Source organism: Schistocerca americana, chromosome 8 (genome assembly GCF_021461395.2).
Source record: "Schistocerca americana isolate TAMUIC-IGC-003095 chromosome 8, iqSchAmer2.1, whole genome shotgun sequence".
Classification (NCBI taxonomy): Eukaryota; Metazoa; Arthropoda; class Insecta; order Orthoptera; family Acrididae; genus Schistocerca; species Schistocerca americana.
In genome coordinates this window covers 383,159,201-383,185,609 of record NC_060126.1, presented here as the reverse complement: position 1 = coordinate 383,185,609, position 26,409 = coordinate 383,159,201, and the positions used below count along the sequence as shown (strand labels likewise).

Here is a 26,409-nt window from a genome sequence, read left to right as displayed (position 1 = left end):
ATCTTGCTGAAATATAAGCCCAGGACGGCTCGCCATGAAGGACAACAAAACGGGGTGCAGAATATCGTCGACGTACCGTTGTGCTGTAATCGTGCAGTGGATGACAATCGAAGACATGGCAGCCCAGTCCATGACTCCCGGTTGTCAGGCTGTATGGCAGCCAACAATCGGGATGGTATCCTACCACAGGCCGGGGCGTCTCCAGACATGTCTTCGGCCTGGTATGTAATTGACTGCAATTGTTTTCCGTAACTAGTCCCGCTTGGAAACGATCCCCAAAGACCAGTGACGGCGTTTCGGGAAACGGCCCGGACGGTGGTGGGACTCCAGCCTGACTGTCGCCTGCCAAACGGCCCGACGACCACGAGTCATGGACTGGGATGCCACTTCAAAATGGTTCAAATGGCTCTAAGCACTATCGGACTTAACATCTATGGTCATCAGTCCCCTAGAACTTAGAACTACTTAAACCTAACTAACCTAAGGACATCACACAGCACCCTGTCATCATGAGGAAGAGAAAATCCCTGACCCCGCCGGGAATCGAACCCGGGAACCCGGGCGTGGGAAGCGAGAACGCTACCGCACGACCACGAGATGCGGGCGGGGTGCCACTCCTTACGCTTGATACCCATCCGCGGCACCCTTACAGCAGTGCGATACGTCGACGATATTCGAAACCCGATTTTGTTGCCCTTCATTGCAATCATTTCAGCAAGATAATGCCCACCCTCACATGGTGATTGTTTCTACAACTTGTCTTCGTGCTTGCCGAACACTGCCTTGGGCAGCAAGGTCGCCGGATCTCTCTTCAAGTGATAACGTTTGGAGCATTATGCGGAGGGCCCTCAACCATCTCCTGATCGTGACAATTTACAGCGCCAGATGAACAGAGTTTGGCACGACATCCCTAAGGAGGACATTCTAACAATACCACCACTTGCAAAGTAGGTTAGAAATGAGATTAACAATGTTGCTCACGCAGCATACGTTCGCTTTATCGGGCAACAACAAAGTTATTGACTTTGGATGGTATCGTCAGAATGTAAATAATGAAGACACTGTAAAAAAAGTCATTAATTTTGGCACTTATCTTGAATGGATTCCCACGTAGATTTCGTCGAAGTTGTTATGGCTCATCTTGTTGATTCTAGGGTGATTCCACTTTGACTGCTAGAAGGTCCAGATCAGTATTTTAGCAATATTTGAAGAACTAACAAATACGTTTTTCAGGAAATTATTAATGATTAAACAATCCCAGATCAGAGCAATGGTATGGTGGAAATAATTTTTGACTTGGTGTTCACGATCCACATTTTTATTAAACTTCTTGTAAATTCACATATACTGCTACTTAATTGTCACATCATCCAGAAAACAGTTTTGTATCAATCTTCATATATTTAATTTCCAATTTAACCAAACACAAGACTTGCCTGTTCTTTTACAAACCGAAAAAACAACTCAACTTCTGCAAAGTGAAACAAAGACTGCTCTGTGCGCATTCGCGCCAAAACGGGTACAAGTCAAAGATTATGACAGTCTCACAGAAATGAACACACACAACAACCATATCACTGTAATATATCGATACATCGGAGTACCCCCACATTAATAAAACCAAATGTGAATATTGTCACAAAAATATGTCTCTTACTTCGCAGAAAAGGAGTACGATATTTCTGGTATCGAGAACTGGGGTTGGAGTGCCGTAATGGTTCAAATGGTTCAAATGGCTCTGAGCACTATGGGACTTAACATCTTAGGTCATCAGTCCCCTAGAACTTAGAACTACTTAAACCTAACTAACCTAAGGACATCACACACATCCATGCCCGAGGCAGGATTCGAACCTGCGACCGTACCAGTCCCGCGGTTCCGGACTGCAGCGCCTAGAACCGCATGACCACCGCGGCCGGCTGTGCCGTAATGGCCACGTAAATAAAGAACCATTACAACATCCAACAACTCTATCAGTCAATACTAAGCCGTATAATTCCTTGCATGAGTACAAAGGTAGACCAACGTGTTACTGACCTGCTGAAATCTCTTGAATAAATCTCCCAGTTTTTCTGAAACTGTAGCAATTTGTTTGTCTGTACATGTACATCACAACTACCGATTTCCATCCCATTCGGATAGCTCCATGTGCCTTCTTTTCTCTTAAATTGTGTAATTATGTCGCATTTTGTAAATTGGAAATTCTCGGAATCAGCAGTCACTAGTGGAAACAACCAAATCTGTAACATATGGACGTAAGAGTTACCCGACACACTCTTCGCAGATTCTTCACAGTTGCATCTCGCACACTTAGTTGAACGGTACTTTTCTGTTAACGGAGACGACCAGCGTCCCTAAAGAGTCTAGTAACGCACAATGCGCTTTTTACATGGCCGCTCTTTTTTACAATTCCTCTTCTACGCTGCACTGTTGCAACAATAAACTTCTCACATATTCTAACCCACAGAAACTCTTTTCTTGTATTGTTGCCATCTTGTCAAGGCACTGTACTCGTAACGCCAACTAGCGGGCACAATGCAAATTCGGTGAATTTCCGATTCCAGTCATGCATGAACCAAATTTGTACATATAATAGGCTACTTCGGAAAATACGGAACTTCGAAAACGTATGAGTCATTTATATTAGCCTTCTATTATTATTACCATCATTATTATTAATAATGGATTTATTAGATGTATCGCATGTCACATGCACATCCCCAAAAATATTTGGTTAGACTGCGACATAACCCTCACTCTTTATTTTATTTATACACTGTTAGTTCTGGTAAAAGGATTTAATAAAGGCTGTGTCCGAATTTTAAAGTACAGTGACTCGAGTTCAATTTTAAAACACGGCCACAAACCATTCAAAAACTTGTTCAAATGGCTCTAAGCACTATGGAACTTAACATCTGAAGTCATCAGTCCCCTAGACTTAGAACTACGTAAACCTAACTAACCTAAGGACATCACACACATCCATGCCTGAGGCAAGATTCGAACCTGCGACCGTAGCAACCGCGTGGTTCCGGACTGAAGCGCCTAGAACCTCTCGGCCACATCGGCCTGCCACAAAGCAGTTGTATTGCCGATTGCTGTGCTGCGAAGTTATTGATAATTGACTAACAATGCAGGCAAGGTACTCTTGGCAAAACAAAAACGTCCCTAAAAGAGCGTTGTTGCCATCTAGTTAATATAAACTTTCAATGTAAGTGCCGAGAGCGTTGCGACAGTTATCCACGAGCTCGATCAAGAAATCACAAATTCCAGAACAGCACGCTGCTGTTCAGTGTTAAATTTGAAAAATATGTATTGAGGAATACTCTTCTAAGCCCAAAAAGGTACACAGGAATTCTGCTAGTATTTAACATGCTGCCGCTCAGATTCGAAATTGACCTAACACGTGTGGAAAACATTTATAAGTCGACTAACTTGTGCAGAATTTGTGGAAGTTCATAGAGTAGTCGTAGCACTTCTGATCGCGACTGACAGGCCGCACGTCCGCACGGTTCTTGTCTCGACAAGCTCGTTCAACCTAACGAACAGTATTCCCACAAAAACGTAACAAAATTTTCAACCTGATGTTTTCTCCATGGTCGTAACTGCACCACTACGTGGACTATACCTGTCAGTATAGACTAACCGCTTTTGATCCATAGGCCACACTTCAACACCTGACCTCCTGCCGAGGGTAAAATAAGCAGTAATGGCTTGCTCTTGCCATATTTGCTTCGAGTTGCTAATCAACCGAAAAACATAGACTTTTAATAGCTACAATTATTATTCTGCAGATGGTATACATACTGATTTAATGTTGTTCAGTACGTCGTCCTCAGGCACCAATAGAAATATTTGCTCTTTTTCCCGTTACAGTCTGTATGAACATCTTATACAACTCGCTCATAAACGTTAAATCCTTGACGAGTTGAAATATGCAAAGTGGACTGCTTTCTATCTTGCTTGGGTCACGTAGGGGCTTCCCAGTGAATAAAAAACTACATCAAACTTAGCGCTGCCAAAGGCATAAGGGAAGTCAAATGAAAACAAGACAGATAGAGAAAAGGTGGTGAATTGTTTATTACTTCAAAAGTAATCGACACTACTTTCAACACATTTATCCCACTATGAGACAAGACAGTCAATGCCTTCACGGGGAAATGTTTATGGGATGGTCCACATATGGCCGTGTTTGTTTCGCGTACACTACGGAGGCTTCGCTGGGGAGGCCTAGTATGTCCTTCACACAGTCCCGATCTGTCCACGTACGATTACCAAATTTTTGGATCCCTAAATAAGGATATTCGTCGTCGATTCGCTCTAGATGGAAAGGTACAATCATTGTTCCACCACGGGCAACCGCAAACATTTTTCCATAAAGCTATTGAACCTCTTATCTCGCAAATGGCAATTACTTCTGAAATGATAAATAGTTTACTTACTTTTTCCATGTCTCTCATTTTCATTACATTGCCCATTATCTTATGAGTCACATAGAACTAGGATTCCACCAGCCTGTACGTGACGACATGGGTTTTCTGCTGAAGTGTTTAGTTCGTGAGTTACTTGAATCTCATTTGATCTAATGGTCACAATTAGCATTACTTACCAGGTAGAGAGTAAAAACTGTAGGGGAGAACAGCGTTTGGAATACACCCAGCAAATAACTGAGGATAAAGGTGTCAACTGCTACTCCGCGATGGCACAGGAGAGGAATTTGTGATGGGCTGCATGAAACCAGTGAAAAGACTCATGACGCAAAAGTAATTGGCCAGATGCGATTAGGACTCACGCACTGAGGGTTCCGTATAAACTTAATTATGCACATAGACAGTTCATCCACTCCGGGGGTCGAGAATCTCGATCACTTTCGCCCCTTATCGACAATCATACTGGCAAAATTCTTAAATTTCTATCATAGATATATAAAAATCTATAGGAAGGTGCTAATTGCTGCAAAAAAGTCATTTAATGACAAAATAATATATAATGCAGAGAATAAAAGCAAAACAGTCTGGAACGTTATAAAAAAAGAAACAGGGAGAGGCAAACAAACACAGAATAACATACTGCTAAGGGAGCGAACTATGTAAACGAGCATTTTTCAATTATTGCAGAAAAGTTAAAGCAAAAATTCCTCCAAACAAATATAACACCTGTACATATGGTTCAAATGGCTCTGAGCACTATGGGACTTAACATCTATGGTCATCATCCCCTAGAACTTAGAACTACTTAAACCTAGCTAACCTAAGGACAGCACACAACACCCAGTCATCACGAGGCAGAGAAAATCCCTGACCCCGCCGGGAATCGAACCCGGGAACCAGGGCGTGGGAAGCGAGAACGCTACCGCACGACCACGAGCTGCGGACTATCTGTATATAATGTTTCACTAAATACAATTATGTTACTTCCAACCACAGAGAACGAAGTCGGTAAAACAATTCAAAAACTACAAAATAAAAATTCAGTAGGCTTAGAGGAAGTACCAATGTGTGTACTGAAACAATGTATAGGGATTATACAAGGCCCCTTAACAAATATAGTAAATGAATCCTTCACATCAGGGACATTTCCAGAGCAGTTAAATCATGCAAGAGTTGTACCTTTGCTTAAGATAGGTAATGCAGAAGACATAGAAAATCACTGCCCCATTTCCCTGCTGTCAGCATTCTCAAATATAATAGAAGCAATTATGAAAGATAGATTAATGAATTACCTGAATAAATACAATCTTTTAAACGAATCACAGTTTGGTTTCCAAAGTGGCAAAAATACAGAGTCAGATATAGTAGAATTCACAAAAGTTGTACTAGATGCTCCTGATAAAGATGACTGTGACACAGGCATACTTTTGGATCTTTCTAAGGCGTTTGATACAGTCGATCACAAGATTCTATTAAATAAATTAGAAGCATTAGGAATAAGAGGGGTAGCTAATGACTGGTCTCGATCATACCTAATAGATAGGGTACAAAAAGTAGAGATAACACATACTTCAAATAGATCTAAAAATTTAGTAAAATACTTATCAGAACCAAATTACATTAATATAGGGGTTCCGGAACGTAGCATATTAGGACCAATACTGTTCCCGACATACATCAATGACTTTCCCAGTAGTGTTACTCATGGTGAAAAACTCCTCTTTGATGATGACAGCAATATTATAGTCACTGAGAAAACAAGAGAACTCCTTGCCGAGAAAGCAAATGAAACTCTCAAGGAAGTTTATGATTGGTCAATAAGTAACAAATTGACATCGAATATAAAGAAAACTAATGCCATGACTTTCAGTTTGAAGAGGAACAATGTCAATGTTAAATTAAATGTACATGGTACCTCTATAGACTGTGTAACAAATGCAAGATTTCTAGGAATGAGTATTGATTCTCAGTTGAAGTGGTGTGAACACACAAAGGTACTTGCAAACAGAATGTCATCAGTATGTTATGCCCTTAGAATCCTATCATCAATGTGTAACATGCTGTGTCTTTTAGTTACATATCATTCATATGTACACTCAATTCTCAGCTATGGCATTCTTTCTTGGGGAACAAATGCACAAAATAAGAACACAGTTTTCAAACTCCAGAAAAGAGCCATAAGAATAGTAGCCAAAAATACTAGTCGAGCTCATTGTAAAGATCTGTTATCAGTCAGTTGTACACATAAAAAATAACATTTGTAATCACTGTACAAACAGCTCTGTCCATGACCATGCAACAAGAGATAGACTCAACTTACATTCACCAAGAAAAAATAAACATAAAACTCAATACAGCATTTTCTACCAAGGAATAAAACTGTACAATAAATTACCAAAAGAGATTAAAGAAATTGTAAACATACACTTACTTAAAAAGGCAGCTAAAAAGTACCTGTTACGCAGTACATTTTGTACGTTGAAGGATTACTTAGCTAAAGCAGAGTAGGGGTTTGATAAATATGTTATACAAATAAATAATAATAGTAATAATGATTATAAAATATCCAACATTCCACATAACACCTTCACTTTATGTTCTTTCCTCATTTTTTACCTTTCTAGAAATACTTACTTCCAAGCCATTCATAGCACAATACTAACCCTCTTTCTGAGCTCAACATCTCACTCACCATGGAGGGATGCTGACTCAGCTTTTCAGGATAGCAGATGGGAAGCTGCGGTACAGAAAATGGCCCAGAAATCACCAGTGTGTGTGTGTGTGTGTGTGTGTGTGTGTGTGTGTGTGTGTGTGTGTGTAGTGAGTGAAGTATTATGAAACAATGTGCGTATAGTGTGTGCAGTGACTGATAGTGAGATATGAGTGAACAATGTGGCATTTCATTATTTAATAAGTTATTTGTAAAAAAAGTACTGTATACAAGGAGTAAATCTAATGATTGTCTCTAACTAGAAGTCTGTAAATATATGTGTACACGAATTAGCTTATTTTAAATTGTTCTAAATTTGTAAATACTTTGACATGTCTTATATCCTTGTAAAAAGATATTTACGGATTAATAAAGCTACTGCCACTACTACTACAAAACGTTGGTCCCAGGCATTCCAAGACTTTCGAGAATGTTTTAATTTCATTAACTTAAATGTGACGTAAAGTCATGCAGGAGGCAGGCGACCGACATAATAATAATCAGTAGTTCTTAGTTCAGGCTGACTGGGCCGCAACGGTAAAATTCAAACATCGGGCAAGGAATGACATTATTGCTCACATGACGCGTGTCGGAATATATCCATCATCAAATACGGAGGAGCGACTACATGCGTTTCAAGTTGTGTGTTCCGTATACTACTCGAAATGCGTTCAGTAATCGCTCCTTGATATTTGATGATGATTAAATTCCGAAACGCCTTTATGAGCAATAAATTCATTCCTTGCCCTATGTATGACTTTTACCGTTGCGACGCAGTCAGCCTGAATGCAGAACTACTAATTGTTTTAATTTAAAGTTTGACGTCGGAAAACAAACAACAAAAGAAATAATTTTTTCGTGTGATATAGCGTCAAATCAACAGTTTCAGATTTTTTCCCTTTGTTCTACTATGAAACCTTGCTTCTTGCCGAATTTCAGTATTGCAGGTCAACGGGAAGTGCGCTTTATGTTTTGATGAGTGAGTTTGTTTCAAATCTGTGACCTAAATAACCGTACCTTTTGCCTGCATTGACTTAGAAGCATTAATTTTTTGCACAGCCAAGAGACCATAGATCTCACCATGTGACATAAATTTCGATTTGATACGTCTAACCGGCCCTAGGAAAAATGGGTCTTAACGGACTGCCGATCAGACAGACAGATAAAAAATTACCAGAAAAAAAAATATTTTCGTGTGATACGGTACCAAATTCACAATTTTTGGATTGTTTCCTTTGGTTTCACTGTGAAACATTCCTTTCTACCAAATTTCATGATTCTAGGCCAACGGGAAGTACCCTTCAGGTTTTGATGTGTGAGTTTGCGGCGAGTACTACAATATCTGACATAAATGGTTGCACTGATTTAGAAGCTTCAATTTCTTACACCGCCCAGGAACCACAGATTTCAGTATGCGAAGTAATTTCAAGTTGATAAGTATATCCGTTCCCAAGAAAGAGAGGTCTTAATGGACCGACAGAAATACAGAGATTCAGGTAAGGAATTACGAAAAAAAATCATCGTGTGATGCAATTACAAATTTACAGTTTTAGGATTTTTTTTCCTATAGTTGTACTATGAAACCTTCCTTTTTGCCAAATTTCACGATTCTAGGCCAATGGGATGTACAATCAGTAGCGTGTGGGTAACTTGAGAATTCGGGTGTGATGGGATACGTGCTAGGGAAGGTCATTCAGTTGCAACGACCACTGTGTCCTGGTGGCGTAGTGGCAGCCGGTACGGTAGCACAGCGTGTTTGGTCAGAGGGCTCGCTGTCCTTTGAAAAAAAAGAAAAGAAATCCTGCGTAAAGAGTTCAAGAATCAACTTGACGGGATGTCATGTGACGTCAGCCCAGACCGCTTGGCCAGGTCGATAACAATTTAAAAAAAAGTGGTCAGAGCATCCGCCTAGTAAGCCGGTGATCTGGTTTCGAATGCCGGTCCGGCACAAACTTTCAGCTTTCCGCATTTATTTCAATCACTGCTGCTCGTAGCCAGTACCTGTATTTCCTTCCTCTCTTAATTAAAATATGTGACATAAATAGATGTATCCTTCTATTCCATTGAATTAGAATCGTCAATATTTTACACCGCCAAGGGACAATAGACCTCAGCCTGTGACATAAATTTCAAATTGATGTGTCTACCCGTTCCTGAGAAAAGGGTATTTAACAGTCGGACACAGACAGACGGACAACAAAGGGATCATATAAGGGTTCCGTTTCGACCGATTGCGGCACAGAACCCAAAAAGCGTTATTAACTACACTACTGGCCATTAAAATTGCTACACCAAGAAGAAATGCAGATGACAAATGGGTATTCGTTGGAAGCAATTTGGGTGCACAGACCTGAGAAATCAGTACCCAGAACAACCACCTCTGGCCGTAATAACGGCCTTGATACGCCTGGGCATTGAGTCAAACAGAGCTTGGATGGCGTGTACAGGTACAGCTGCCCATGCAGCTTCAACACGATACCACAGTTCATCAAAAGCAGTGACGCATATTGTGACGAGCTACTTGCTCGGTCACCATTGACCAGACGTTTTCAATTGGTAGAGATCTGGAGAATGTGCTGGCCAGGGCAGCAGTCGAACATTTTCTGTATCCAGAAAGGCCTGCACAGGACCTGCAACATGTTGTCGTGCATTATCCTGCTGAAATGTAGGGTTTCGCAGGGATCGAATGAAGGGTAGAGCCACGGGTCGTAACACATCTGAAATGTAACGTCCACTGTTCAAAGTGCCGTCAATGCGAACAAGAGGTAACCGAGACGTGTAACCAATGGCACCCCATACCATCACGCCGGATGATACGCCAGTATGGCGATGACAAATACACGCTTCCAATGTGCGTTCACCGCGATGTCGCGGATGCGACCATCATGATGCTGTAAACAGAACCTGGATCCATCCGAAAAAATGACGTTCTGCCATTCGTGCACCCAAGTTCGTCGTTGAGTGCACCATCGCAGGCGCTCCTGTCTGTGATGCAGCGTCAGGGGTAACCACAGGCATGGCCTCCGAGCTGATAGTCCGTGCTGTTGCAAACGTCGTCGAACTTCTCGTGCAGATGGTTGTTGTCTTGCAAATGTCACCATTTGTTGACTCGGGGATCGAGATGTGGCTGCACGATCCGTTACTGCCATGCGGATAAGATGCCTGTCGTGTCGACTGCTAGTGATACGAGGCCGTTGGGATCCATCACGGCGTTCCGTATTACCCTCCTGAACCCACCGATTCCATATTCTGTTAACAGACATTGGATCTCGACAACGCGAGCAGCAATATTGCTATACGATACACCGCAATCGCGATAGGCTACAATCCGACCTTTATCAAAGTCGGAAACATGATGGTACACATTTGTCCTCCTTACACGAGGCATCACAACAACGTTTCGCCAGGCAACGCCGGTCAACTGCTGCTCATGTATGAGAAATCGGTTGGAAACTTTCCTCATGTCAGCACGTTGTAGGTGTCGCCATCGGCGCCAACCTTGTGTAAATGCTCCGAAAAGCTAATAACTTGCATATCACAGCATCTTCTTCCTGTCGGTTAAATTTCGCGCTTGTAGCACGTCATCTACGTGGTGTAGCAATTTTAATGGCCAGTAGTGTATTTAAACCTAAGGAGAACTGTACTTCAACAGATAATTATTCCTATTCATTATCTCATACTGCCGCTATAATTACTGCTTTACATATTATTTATTATATAGCTCTTTTTTCAAGCTCTGTTGGAGGACACTTTGACAATTTGGTCCGTTAAGACGTTTAGAAGTTATTAATTTCTGAAGATAAAATGTACTGTTCCACCTAGAAAACAGTTTCTTAAGCGTGATCTCACGACTCGTTTTTCGCTTTTATGTGGTGTCATTGCTTGTTACGTAGCTTTATGTTACTTCTGCGGCGGCCGTGAAATAATCTGCAGCCTTTGCCTTTGCACCGCTTCCACAGGCCGCCCGGCAAAGGTCAGTCGCCCGCTAAAACCACTCGCTGTGGACTACGGTTTGCCTGCTGGCCTGGAAGCCGCAGAGTACTTCGTGCTGTGGACAGTCCGCCAAGAGCAGAGGCTTGGGTGTCGTCTGCTATTACCTGACAACTCAGACTTGCTACCCTCTCGTGACTATATCCGCCTGTTTCCGGACTCGCGCCGCACCACATCTCTCATCCCATCTATCTCTCATCCCATAAAGATACACACACCAAAAAATTATTTTCATCACCTCGCTTCCGAGAGTTTCGGAATCTGTACAGAAAATTGGAATAAAGATCAACATAAACATCATTTCCGCCCTTTTTAATGCACGTGAAAACCACACATTGCATGTTGTAGCACCATACAGCGAGACCTTCAGAGGTGGTGGTCCAGAATGCTGTACACATCAGTACCTCTAATACCCAGTTGCATGTCCTCTTGCATTGATGCATGCCTGTATTCGACGTGGCATACTATCCACAAGTTCATCAAGGCACTGTTGGTCCAGATTGTCCCGTTCCTCAATGCAGACCTGTCAGAGTGGTTGGTGGGTCACGTCGCCCATAAACAGCCCTTTTCAATCTATCCCAGACATGATCGATAGGGTCCATGTCTGGAAAACATGCTGGCCCCTCTAGTCCAGCGATGTCGTTATCCTGAAGGAAGTCATTCACAAGATGTGCACGATGGGAGAGCGAATTGTCGTCCATGAAGACGAATGCCTCGTCAATATGCTTCCGATATCGTTGCACTATCGGTCGGAGGATAGCATTCACGTATCGCACAGCCGTCACGGCGCCTTCCATGACCACCAGTGGTCGACCCCACATAATGCCACCCCAAAACAGCAGGAAACCTCTACATTGCTGCACTCGCTAGACAGTGTATCTAAGGCGTTCAGCCTGACCGGATTGTCTCCAAACAAATCGCCGACGATTGTCTGGTTGAAGGCATACGCGACACTCATCGGTGAAGAGAACGTGATGCCAATCCTGAGCTGTCCAGTCGGCATGTTGTTGGGCCCATCTGTAACGCGCTGCATGGTGTTGTGGTTGCAAAGTTGGACCTCGCCATGGACGTAGGCAGTGGAGTAGCGCATCATGCAGCCTATTGTTCATAGTTTGAGTCGTAACACGACGTCCTGTGGCTGCACGAAAAGCATTATTCAACATGGTGGCGTTGCTGTCAGGGTTCCTCCAAGCCATGATCCGTAGGTAGCGGTCTTCCACTGCAGTAGTGACCCTTGGGCGGCCTGAGCGAGGGATGTCATCGATAGTTCCTGTCTCTCTGTATCTCCTCCATGTCCGAACAACATCGCTTTGGTTCACTCCGAGACGCCTGGATACTTTACCTGTTGAGAGCCCTTCCTGGCAATGCGGACGCGGTCGAACCGCGGTATTCACCGTCTAGGCATGGTTAAACTACAGACAACACGAGTCATGTACCTCCTTCCTGTTGCAGTGACTGGAACTGACCGGCTGTCGGATCTCCTCCGTCTAATAGGCGCTGCTCATGCATGGTTGTTTACATCTTTGGGCGGGTTTAGTGACATCTCTGAGCAGTCAAAGGAACTATGTCTGTGATACAATATCCACAGTCCACGTCTATCTTCAGGAGTTCTGGGAACCGGGGTGATGTAAAACCTTTTTCGATGTGTGCATAATAGAGGGCCAGAAGAACCTAATCTTGCCACGTAAGATAAATTAATAAAAATGTAACTTCTACTGATTACTGACTGACGCCTCTTTACTCTTATTTCAGATGAGCCCGAGGTTGTGGACAATGACTGTAAAACCATTGAATATATGAAAGTGTGCGCCGCCTATCCAAGTAAACCCCCAAATGGTGAGTAATTACTGCCTCAATTATTTTCTTTTGCAGTGGGCAATAGCTAAGCTGCCGTAATTATCTAATTTCGAAGAAAGATGGTTCATCGGTAAACTATCGGAATTATCAAATGAAATGATGCTATGGTGTTGATGGCCTAGGGAAGTTCGGGCCCGAGTTGGAAGTCTTTTCAGTTGACGCCACATTGACGACTTGAGTGTCGACGATGATGAAATGATGATTAGGACATCACATTAGCTAGTCCGCGAACGGAGAAAGTCTACGACTCGGCCAGGAATCGAACTAGGTTCCGCTTTATATCAGCCAGGTGCATTAGTCACACAGCTAATAGGGGGACTAGAGTTTTCAAATGTCAATAATAAACAGTAAATACCGCCGTCATGCTTCCTCATAATTATTCTAATTCTAGAAAATTGAATATCAAATACTACAGCTATATATATTGACCATGTGTAGATAGGAAGTTCGAGAACTGAGCTAACAGAGGCAAAGAGAACGGTCTTCCTGAGTCCTTGCAACCGCGTATCACTCCATTTTTTTAATTTTTTTAGGGGGGGGGGGGGGGACTCTCAAGGTGTTCGCAGCGACTCCACCTGGTCATTTTCCCGGTCCGTCATCACAAGTCATCGCGCTCGTTGCTGAGCGTCGTGAGCCCATGGACCAAGCATTTCCATCCTGGACGGTTACCAGCTTCTCTTATAGCCTGCTGAAGAGGTACACCAGAGATCTTCTTGATTTGATCCATCCACCTAATCGCTGCGCTTCCTATAGGTCTCTTGTACAAGATCTTCCCTTCCATGATTATGTTCTCTATGTTTTCTGCATTTCTTTTCACATTGTGACAAAAGAACTGAAGAATTATTTTGATGATACGAGAAGAAAGACGCCTAGAGATACTCAGTTACTCAATAATGGACACTTCTGTTCTTGTTTCAGTCCATTTTATGTCCAGCATCCTACACCAGCACCAATGCTCAAATATATCAATACGCGTGTCTCTAGTTTTAATGGTCCATGTTCCTCTATTTTAAAAAAAGACGGAAAACACGATTGTTTCAACAAGTGGTGGTGGTTGTTGGGATTTGTTATTGCTCTTTTCTGCCAGATCGTAGTGAGGTTCTTCATAGCCACTCGCCTTCGCGTGGTCCTTCCCATTATCTCAACAGTTTCACATGTTGCATATTGTTGACCCAAGATAGATGAAGGGTTGCGCTACTTCCAGTTCCTTTAATCGACCTGTGAGTTGAACTTGTTCTTCTCAATCAATAATCATGAGCTTCGACTTGCTGGTATTGAGGTCCAATTCATACCATAGACTAATGCCTTTTACTTTTGATAGTAGGTCAATAGGTTTATTTTCGCTGATGGCTAAAAACCTGGTGTCATCAGCAAATCGGCAGTTGTTAATAGTTCTACTACAAATTCAGATGTCTTCAGTTCAACCATCTAGAGCAGTTCCTATGACTCGTTCCGCACAGATATTTTACAGTTGAGGATATAGGACACAACACTGTCTGACACCTTTTGATACACTGAAGAATCAGACGTGCCAGCTGAGAAGTGATTATTGTATAGACTTCTGACCAGTGCTGCCTAGTGTGGTGGGACACCGAACTCTGCAAGCACCTGGCACAACTTTCTCCAGACAACACAACCAAAGGCTTTCCTACAGTCAAGGAATCAGATGAAGGCATGAACACAGAACTTTTTGTTTATTTATTTACACGTCAAGTTCCGTAGGGCCAAATTGAGGAGAAAATCTCCAAGGTCATGGAACTTGTTAGTACATGAAATTACAACATAAAAGTAATAATAGATAAAAATAAAATGTTTATGAACCCGAAAAAAGTTAGTCCATAAGTTTAAGTAAACGCAGTAAACAGCACAACAAGAATCAGCTTACTTTTTCAAGGAACTCCTCGACAGAATAGAAGGAGTGACCCATGAGGAAACTCTTTCGATTCGAAAGCGCGTGGATCACTGCTAAGATTTTTGAATTCGAGTGGTAGCTTATTGAAAATAGATGCAGCAGTATACTGCACATTTTTCTGCACACGAGTTAAGGAAGTCCGATCCAAATGCAGGTTTGATTTCTGCCGAGTATTAACTGAGTGACAGCTGCTTATTCTTGGGAATAAGCTAACAGTGTTAACAATAAATGACAGTAAGGAATATACACAGGGTGTCTCATTTAACTCTGTCACTTCAAATATCTCTGGAACAAGAATAGATATTCAAATGGTTCAAATGGCTCTGAGCACTATGCGACTCAACTGCTGAGGTCATCAGTCGCCTAGAACATAGAACTAATTAAACCTAACTAACCTAAGGACAGCACACAACACCCAGCCAAATAGATATTCAAAAACGGTTTTCACCACCATGAACGTACGGCGGGGGCTTAGGAAAACAAATACTATGCGAAATTTTAAAACGTAAACAAATACTATTTTCAATACAAACTTGTGTATTTTTAAATGGACACCCCTATTATTTCGTATGCAATCAATAGCATGAAAAATCACAAAAATAATGGCGTTGGTTGCGTCGCATTACGACAATTACAAACCCGAGAAATTGTGAAGTTAAGTTGACGCTTGAAATAAATGAAGTGCACAGCTAGCCCTCGTCCTGAGATTCAAGCGTGTACCTCACGCTGCCGGTAATCGTGATGTGATTGACGAACTACGTCAGTGGCGTGTTAATAACTGGTGTGATATTGTATGACAACACATCATTCGCCCATATTTCATCGATGGTGTTGTGACTTGGCAAGACAGCCAAGTCACTAGCAGATAGCCGAAAGGCACGCGTTTAAGCTCACGCAGGCTGGCGTGAGGTCTGGAACAGTTAAAGTAGTTGAGTCTAGTAAAAGAAGTACATAGCTTCTGGAATACTAAAACTTTAATCCATAATTGCTGAACATCGGTCTGACGGTACATGCATCACAAGATAAATAGCAAATGATAATGGCGCCTTGCTAGGTCGTAGCAAATGACGTAGCTGAGGGCTATGCTAACTAGCGTCTCGGCAAATGAGAGCGTAATTTGTCAGTGAACCATCGCTAGCAAAGTCGGCTGTACAACTGGGGCGAGTGCTAGGAAGTCTCTCTAGACCTACCGTGTGGCGGCGCTCAGTCTGCAATCACTGACAGTGGCGACACGCGGGTCCGACGTATACTACCGGACCGCGGCCGATTTAAAGGCTACCACCTAGCAAGTGTGGTGTCTGGCGGTGACACCACAGATGGCACCACTAAATGGGGATAATTTAGCCCTTTCTTGTGCTGTACCTTCCTTGAACCGGTCCACCTCTTATAATATGTCAAATAATTCGGTATCAGAATGATGGATGTCCTGCACATAATGTTTATTGTTGCGAAATGACAACTAAAGGTACAATGAGTGGTAACACATTTTTTTTCACGTTTATAAAGCTCATAAGGTCTGAAATATGTGGCTCATAAACGATCGAAATGGCGTCACAGTTTCTGACGTAATGCATCGCATGTAGTACTGTGCTCAGAGCAGGAGTTGTCTGCACTGGCGCCTGTATCCTGCCGTAAACATACCAATATCACCACGTCACGCTCTGCCTTTAGTGTACAAGTGTCTCCTAATCCGGTCTGCTAAATTGCTCTCATACTGTAACGTAATTCACATACGTTGCCACATTAAAATCTGTTTCCTTGTGGCTTGTTATACTTGCCGTCATCTAGTCGATATGCCGGAGTTCAGTAATGAAGAAAAACTAGATATTATTTTAATTTATGGCGAATGTCACAGAAATGCAACCGCAGCTGTGACACTGTATGCTGAGCGCTACCCAGATCGGCGCTGTCCGTCACGTCGAACCATTTGCAACACCTGCAAGACACCCACGGAAACAGGAAGCTGGGCTCCCACAAAACGTCGACGTACAACACCAGCAGCTGGCAATGGAAACTAAATTGCTGTTCTGGCTGCTGTAGCGCACAAGCTTCAGGTGACTGTACGAGAAATTTCACGAGGTGTAGGAATAAGCCACAGTAGTGTGTGCAGAATCTTGCATCGGCATCGGTTTCATCCGTTCCACATCTCACTGCACCAAGAACTGTCCGGGAATTACTTTGAATCCCGCATTGGATTCTGTCGTTTTGCACTTCAGCAGTTGCAAGGTAATCCAGTATTCCTAAGCAATACGTTGTTTAAGGACGAGGCTTCATTTACAAATCATGGTAATGTGAATCTGCGGAACATGCACTACTGGTCCGCGGAAAATTCCCACTAGATTCGTCAAGTTGCTCATCAACGACAGTGGAGTGCCAATGTTTGGTGCGGTATCATTGCAAACTGTATTGTAGGTCCCTATTTTTACCGTGGAACATTGAATGGACAGCGATATGCACCATTTCTTCAAAACACACTGTCGCCCCTCATGGAGGATCTAGGATTGGAAAATCGTCCGTCAATGTGCTTCCAACATGAGGATGTCCCGCACACAGTGCAAAAGTTGCCAGCGACGTTCTAGATGCGACATTTCCAAATAGGTGGACGGGGCCGGGAGGTACTGTGCGTGGTCAGCACGGTCCTCCGACTTGACCCCATTAGACTTCTTTCTCTGGGGCGCAGTGAGAGACAGAGTGTATCAAGAACCCCCAACGACAGTAGAGGATATGCAACATCGTATTACTGCGCCCAGTTCGGTAATATCTGTAGAAACTCTACAATCTGTGCAACACTCTCTCTTACCCGTCTGCAAACGTGTATTGGTGCAAACGGAGGGCACTTCGAAAATATGTTACGTGACACACTTTCATTGTTCAAGATGTGGGTGTATTTTCTATGCTGGATGTAATGCACAACAATACAGTTTCCGTGGGCGACAGGGCACTAGTAAATGCGTTTAGCAAAGTGAATTCAAGTTTGTTATCTCTAATTGTAACTCTAGTTGTCATTCCGATAGAATAAACATACATTTACAATACGAAAAACGTAACTTTGTGTTGGACGCGTTACTTGTTTATTTTTGTGGATTCTGCATACCTTCCCATTGTGCGAGCCCCTGACATAGGCAGCGTGAGGTGCACGCTTGAGTCTCAGGACTGCGCTAGTTGTGCGCTTCATTTATTTCAAGCGTCAACTTCGCTTCGCAATTTTTCGGGACGTAATTGATGTATTGCGATGCAACCAACGCCATTATTTTTGTGATTTTTCATGCTGTTGATTGCAGTGTCGGCCCACACTTAGCCTTGATGACAGCTTTCACTACCACAGGCATACGTTCAACCAGGAGCTGGAAGGTTTCTTGGGGAATGGCAGCCCATTCTTCGCGGAGTGCTACACTGAGGAGAGGTATCGATGTCGGTCGGTGAGGAATGGCACGAAGTCGGCGTTCGAAAACATCCCAAAGGTGTTCTATAGGATTCAGTTCAGGACTCTGTGTAGGCCAGTCCATTACAGAGGTGGTATTGTCGTGTAACCACTCCGCCACAGGTCGTGCATTATGAACAGGTGCTCGATTGTGTTGAAAGATGCAATCACCATCCCCGAATTGCTCTTCAACAGCGGTAAGCAAGAAGGTGCTTAAAACATCAATGTAGGCCTCTGCTGTAATAGTCCCACGCAGAACAACAAGGGGTGCAGGCCCCCTCCATGACAAACAAGTCCACACCATGACAACACCACTGTTTACTGTTGGCACTACACATTCGTCATACCCACACCCTGCTATCGGATCGCCACATTACGTACCGTGATTCGTCAGTCCACACAACGTTTTTTCCACTGTTCAGTTGTCCAATTTTCAAATAACTTCCGGGAATGCAGCCAGGTAACACTTTCAGCGACCGCCGATATTTCGGCGGGAGAACACCCCGCCATTTTCAAGGCAAACTGCAGTTTGCCTTGAAAATGGCGGGGTGTTCTCCCGCCGAAATATCGGCGGTCGCTGAAAGTGTTACCTGGCTGAATTCCCGGAAGTTATTTGAAAGTTGTATACGCCAGGAGAAACTCAGGTCTCACACAGTTGTCCAATGTTTACGCTCCTTACATCAACAGAGGCGTCATTTGGCATTTACCGGCATAATGTGTGGCTAATGAGCAGCCGCTCGAGCATGAAATCCAAGTTCTCTCACCTCCCTCCTAACTGTCATAGTACTTGCAGGGGATCCTGATGCAGCTTGGAATTCCTGTGTGACGGTCTGGATAGATTTCTGCCTATTACACATTACGCTCCTCTTCAACTGGCGGCCGTCTCTATCAGTCAACAGGCGAGATCGGCCTGTACGCTTTTGTGCTGTACGTGTTCCTTCACGTTTCCATTTCACTATCACATCGGAAACAGTGGATCTAGAGATGTTTATGAGTGTGGAAATCTCGCGTACAGACGTATGACACAAGTGACACCCAATCACCTGACCACGTTCGAAGTTTGCGAGTTCCGCGGAGCGCCCCATTCTGCTCTCTCACGATGTCTAATGACTACCGAGGTCGCTGATATGGAGTACCTGGCAGTAAATGGCAGCACAACGCATCTAATCTGAAAAGCGTATGTTTTAGAGGTGTCCGGATATTATTGATCATAGTCTATAACAGTTTCACGCATAAACTGTAAAAAAAGAAAAACAAATATGGCCATCATCGCGTTTCGAAGTCGGGACCTTATGTACGACGATCCACCGCTCTAACAAGACCCCTACCGAAGTGTTACTTTTAATCACCGCTTACGCATCTTCGTCTGGACGATAGCACACAACACGAACTAAATCGGTGTTTATGTTGATAGTCTATCGACACACAGCGTTTGGTACCGCTCTGAGTGTCTGACATCTGGAGGTTTGGGTGTAAGAACTCATAGTTGTTGGACTTAATGTAAATGGCAGGCACAGCCGGGTCTGCTGCTGACGGAGCCCAGTTGTCTCGCTGTCTGGCGCCGCTCTGGCGTCGTGTTGGTGCTGCTGCCTTGTGGCGACGAGAACTGATCGTTGCCTTGAAGTCCAGACTCATTCATATGCCTCCGGTACCTCCTCTTATTTGTTTCACTACAACCCGGCGCCCAGCCACTTTGTTGGTAACAGGAGACACGCGCGTATGTGGTGACACCGTCCCTCTTGCTACATGGGAACTCGAATTGTCCCTGAATCAGGCCTCTCAACATCTTATCATCTCAGATACATGAAGACTAAGACAAGCAAAATCAGATAAACCACAGCGCTAGAAATTGAGATAGTTAATGTCACGGTTGCTTGACGTCTGCTATCTCGAAAAAAAAGGAAAGAAAGGTTAGGATTTAACGTCCCGTCAACACCAAGGTCATTAGCGACACAACAAAATCTCCGATTAGGAAAGGAAATCGACTGTGTCCTTCCAAAGGAACCGGAGTGATGTAGGGAAATCATCGAAAACCTAAATCAGGATGGCTGGACACTGGTTTGAATTACCACCTTGATTTTGAGTTACATGCTGCAGTAATTGTTTCTGCTGTGATTCACCAGTCCTCCGTGACTTTCATCCGACTGAATGAATTATCCAAGCTGGATTCCCAGGTGACGTTAAAGAAGGTACAGCTGTGCTTGGACAATACCTCTAGGGACTCGTCTGGCCAGTACAGTTGTGACTTTGCTGCATTTAACGGAGTCATCCCCGTCTTAGTGGCATGTAGGTCCGGCGTCATATTTAGTCTTGCTCACCAACAGTCTACTATACTATAATTGTCAACGTTTTGCTCCCATGAGTCTCCTTTGTTCATAGCGTCTAATTACACTACGACATTGTCACATACTGATCTCTGAAAATATGGTTTTGGCTCGATAAACTCTTTCCAACTTCACTGTCAAACTTGTCTAGCTCTGAATAATTGCGTGACACACGCGCTTCCACCTGAGGCGACCTCACGTGCCGGGCATATGGTAACTATCTCACTGCTGAAACTCACCCTCGGTTATCATCAAATGTCAATCCCCGTTTTCCACTACTAGCAACACACCCTCTGTTCTCACTTCCACAGACTTCCCCACTGCCTCTAACTTCACTGGATAGCATTAAAATACCAAATGCTTGCTCACTACCAGCATCCTCACTGACAGGTGCAGTAGCGCATTATAGGTCGTCTTCTCCACTGCTGAACTACGGCAGCAAAATGGCACGTTCTGGCTACACTGTTCCACTATTAACTGCAATTCTGGCGCTATCGTTTCCTAATCCTTTCTTAATTCCTTCAAATACTGCTCTGGAGACAGCAAGACGAGGTTCAAGTGCCCATGAACTTCCTGATGTACAGCTTCCTGTAAGTTTGTCAGGTTCACTCTTGCACTCCATATGTTGTCAACTAAGAAGTGCAACAATCGTGTTGGTATTATCCTCACATCTTGTACCTGATTCATGCTTTTACGGCTCCCAAATCTTGATTGAAAGTACTTGGAGAGTGCATAGCATACTCCATAAACTCCTTAGTAAGCTGCTGTAGTGTGCATGTGTTGTTGACCACCCCATCCTCCAGATCCATGACCAGCATCGAATGTTCTATTCGCCTCCGCCAAATATTTTGTGGCATATTCCAGGAATCTGTAAACAAACTCCGAACACAATATGTTCACTTCTCTTGTGTCTGCTGTCCCGAACAAGATTTCCAGATTACTGCCTCCTGCATCCATCCATCCACTTTTCTCCCTTCTGGCTTCGCGAGGTGTGCTGACTGCTGGCACTGCTCTGATTATCTCCTGCATCTGTTCCTTCAAACGCGCAAATGCTGTAAGTAACTTCCTGTGTTCCTTGTCGACTTCTCTAAGCACCCCACTACTACTCTATAACCGTTACACTTCTGAGAACACCTCAAACCTCCTTACATCGTTCCGTAGTCCCAAACTTTAAACAATAAGCTCAGTGACTGACTATGGCTAGACAATTGCTGGCTGGAAAATATAAGTTTTCTGTCCAGGCGATAATCCTGCAGCAAACACACACACTCACAACACACTGTAAAAATTGTTAGTTCGCCCAAGCAGGTCATTATAAAGGATTTAAATACACTAAATCTCATGTTAGTAAATTTTCGAAGTGTCTGTAGCAAAATCGCCGAGTTACTCTCCGAAATAAAGAGTAGTAATGCCAATATTGTATTAGGTACCAAAATCTGGTTGAAACCAGACATAAATAGCAGTGAAATTTTGAACTAGGATTGGACAATATTTAGGAAGCGTAGGACTGATGCTATGGGAGGTGGTGTGTTCATTCCAGTTAAAAGCTTTTTAAACGCAGTTGAGATCGATACTGGGTAGGACTGTGAAATAGACTGAATAAAGCTGTCAATCATACAAGGAGTGACCATTGTATTACGACGTTTTTATAGACCACCAGCATCCACAACAAACGACGCAGGACGTTTTAGGGGAAGTCTTGAGAACATAGGAAATAAATATCCAAATTATCCATTAGTTATAGGCGGAGACTCTAATCTGGCGTCCATTGACTGGGAAAATTACACGTTTATCACAGGAGGCAGAAGCAAAGACTCTTGTGACGTTGTTCTAGGAGCGCTCTCAACATACAACCTTGAGATTAGAACATATTAGATATCTTGGCGACAAACAAATGGTTCAAATGGCTCTAAGCACAATGGGACTTAACATCTGAGGTCATCAGTCCCCTAGACTTAGAACTGCTTAAACCTAACTAACCTAAGGACATCACACACGTCCATGTCCGAGGCAGGATTCGAACCTGCGACCGTAGCAGCAGCGCGGTTCCGGACTGAAGCACCTAGAGCCGCTCAGCCACAACGGCCGCAGGCGACAAACAGACCTGATCTTTTTGAGGAAGTTTGTGTTACTCAAGAAAATCATTAGCATGTTAAAAGCTGCCTGCTGGCTCTCAAACCCTACAAATTGCAGGCATCTGCCACCTCAGCAAACCTGGGCACAAACTTACAAAACATTTGTCATACCGATGAATCGAGCTACCCCTTTCTTTGTCTTGGGTGGACGAAAACTGTAAATGGCCCGAGTTGTAGATTAGTCAATTCTGACTGTCTCAGCAGACACCAAATGAGCCATAAAACAGATCTCCTGACGCTCTGGTGTGACCTTGGATGGATTGACTGTTAAACAAGCCTCCCTTAGACGCTCCAAAACCTAACACAAATACTCCAAACGCTCAGAAAACGATGCACTGAGTATCACAACATATTCCAGGTATCTGTAAACAAACTCCGAACACCAAATCGATCAACATGAAAAATATGGGCACTCCCTATATAGACCAAAGGGCACCTGATTCAAGTTATGTAATTTCCAGTTCGTAACAAAGGCGGTGACCACCTTAGATTCTTTGGGCAGAGGGCCCCAGAAAATCAGGAAAAACAGCCATGCAAATCAGGAAGGGACAACGGGCTCTAGAACTACGTTATGCTTGAGTAGCCAGTAATCAACTACTAGTCTGAAATCCCACCCTCCCACCATTGCATTTGGCGGCCAAAAATATAGGTGATGCATGTAAGGACGTCAATAGCCTAATGACTCCCTCATATATCTTGTATACTAGCTTACACAGAACCTTCATCTTAGGGAGAGATAGACAGTACAGAGATTATCTGATAGCTACCTTGTCAGAAAGTGGAATCCGATAATTCGATTGGTCGTTCCCAGCTTGTTGGTCCGTTTTTCAGGGCACCCCTGCAAAAACTCAAGAAGAGATTGGGTATCACCAGATGATGAATGCCCCACTTCGAAATCCCCCTCCCCTGTGTCTACATTACAAACCATGGACCACACGGAAAGTCAACACAATCTAAACTTCAGAACAGGTCGAAACCCGAGATAAAACTTCTCCCGGAGTGATCCAAAATCAGTCCTGACTAATGAACAAAGTAAAATCTCAACAGAAGCCCCAAATTCAATCCATCAGCCATCAACACATCCAGTGGCCAAGAAAACTCCTCAATGTGACAAAAACTTGCACTGATTTCACCGACGGAAGAACCTGGCCAATCAGAGACTTGCAAGTTCTGTTCATGGGTTTTAACTCTGGGAATTTGCAAAGCGCCCTGCATCTAGAACACCATCTGCGACTCAATAATGAAATGCTTCTACCAGCATCCAAAAAGAGCACGGCGGCCCTTGATTAGTGCTAGTGCACACTGGAACGTGCTACTTTACAATCCTCAAACCAGTCACAAAGGGCAATCACAAGAAAACGCAAACATAGGCTTGTAGTTCACAAATATTTATTACACAAATCCCCAAAAACAGTTTAACAAAATCTTTTACAAAACCGGCCTTCCAATAGCCACCAATAAGAAATGTAATTAAAAAGCTTATATGGTCTTTAGAAGAGTATATGGAATGAAACAAGTTAAGGAAAGACTACATGACAAATAGCCCAAGGTAAATATAGATGACAATCATAGTTGCCCATAAATTTACAATTAATTTACCGGGACTAAAACAAGCAACAGTACAGAATATTAAATAGCAGATTTTAAGTAAAAGAGCAAATTTCCCAACTAGAACCTTACACCAATAAATAGATCATAGAACAACGGAATTTCACCAATTGTATAGTGACTTATTCCACTGAACTCACTCGTGAAATCCCTTTCAAGTAAAACAACAATATTTAGGCAGAAAAGACAGTTATCTTAATACTCAGTTTGAGTTCCACGCAACTGCGGGCACACCACAACGGATGATCCACCCTAATACAAGAGTGACCAAACTACTAGGAACAGGGGACGCACCTTGGCGCAGCCCGAACGCACTAACGAGAGGAATCTCCAAATAATTACAAGGGAGAATACTCAACTTCTGTCAACTACTGGGGCGAGCAGCGACTTTGACAGAACACAGCCAAGTAGCGCCGAGCGTAACCAAAACGTAGCTGGCCGAGCTAACAGCGTTCGAACATACACAATGTGATCAAAAGTATCCGGACACCCCCAAAAAACATACGTTTTCCGTATTAGGTGTATTGTGCAGCCACCTACTGCCAGGTACTCCATATCAGCGACCTCAGTAGTCATTAGACATCCTTAGAGAGCAGAATGGGACGCTCCGCGGAACTCACGGACTTCGGACGTGGTCATGTGATTGGATGTCACTTGTGTCATACGTCTGTACTCAAGATTTCCACCCTCCTAAACATCCCTTGGTCCACTGTTTCCGATGTGGTAGTGAAGTGGAAGCGTGAAGAGACACATCGTACAGCACGAAAGCGTACAGGCCGACCTCGTCTGTTGACTGACAGAGGCCGCCAACAGTTGAAGAAGATCGTAATCTGTAATAGACAGACATCTATCCAGACCATCACACAGGCATTCCAAACTGCATCAGGATCCACTGCAAGTACTATGACAGTTGTTTCCAGCTCGTGACGCCAGAGTGAATAACCGATGAAAAAAGTCTGTACAACTTTCCATCACTACATTGTATAGCTGATGGTTGTCCATTCTCTCAATTGTGAATACGTGTAATGTAGTATTCCATAACGACTGCAGTCACCGCAGTACCCTTCCTTTGGACATGTGTGCGAGAACAGGCGGTAGACGAATGGTTGAAGACGTATGGAAGTTTGGGTTCATTCCTGAGGTGTGCACAGGTGGCCAGATTGTAAGATCGTCTCAGTTGTGCGACTGGATTCGTGATTTCCTGTCAGGGAGGTCGCAGTTCGTAGTAATAGACGGCAAATTATCGAGTAAAACTTAAGTGATATCAGGTGTTCCCCAGGGAAGCGTCCTGGGACCTCTGCTGTTCCTGATCTATATAAATGACCTGGGTGACAATCTGAGCAGTTCTCTTAGGTTGTTCGCATATGATGCTGTAATTTACCGTCTAGTAAGGTCATCCGAAGACCAGTATCAGTTGCAAAACGATTTAGAAAAGATTGCTGTGTGGTGTGGCAGGTGGCAGTTGACGCTAAATAACGAAAAGTGTGAGGTGATCCACATGAGTTCGAGAAGAAATCCGTTGGAATTCGATTACTCGATAAATAGTACAGTTCTCAAGGCTGTCAATTCAACTAAGTACCTGGGTGTAAAAATTACGAACAACTTCAATTGGAAAGACCACATAGATAATATTGTGGGGAAGGCGAGCCAAAGGTTGCGTTTCATTGGCAGGACACTTAGAAGATGCAACAAGTCCACTAAAGAGACAGCTTACACTACACTCGTTCGTCCTCTGTTCGAATATTGCTGCGCGGTGTGGGATCCTTACCAGGTGGGATTGACAGGGGACATCGAAAGGGTGCAAAAAAGGGCAGCTCGTTTTGTGTTATCACGTAATAGGGGAGATAGTGTGGCAGATATGATACGCGAGTTGGGATGGAAGTCATTAAAGCAAAGACGTTTTTCGTCGCGGTGAGATCTATTTACGAAATTTCAGTCACCAACTTTCTCCTCCAAATGCGAAACTATTTTGTTGAGCCCAACCTACATAGGTAGTAATGATCATCAAAATAAAATAAGAGA

At 43.4% G+C, this 26,409-nt stretch overlaps 1 protein-coding gene across 1 annotated transcript in view; it reads left to right on the top strand.

The window, feature by feature from the left end:
• Positions 1–26,409, top strand: part of LOC124546026 (pacifastin-like protease inhibitor cvp4) — a 129,508-nt gene that overhangs the window by 47,640 nt on the left and 55,459 nt on the right. The window contains exon 2 of the mRNA XM_047125001.1: positions 12,883–12,966. Within this exon, the coding sequence (XP_046980957.1) occupies positions 12,883–12,966 (84 nt within the window). The remainder of the gene's footprint in view (positions 1–12,882; positions 12,967–26,409) is intronic.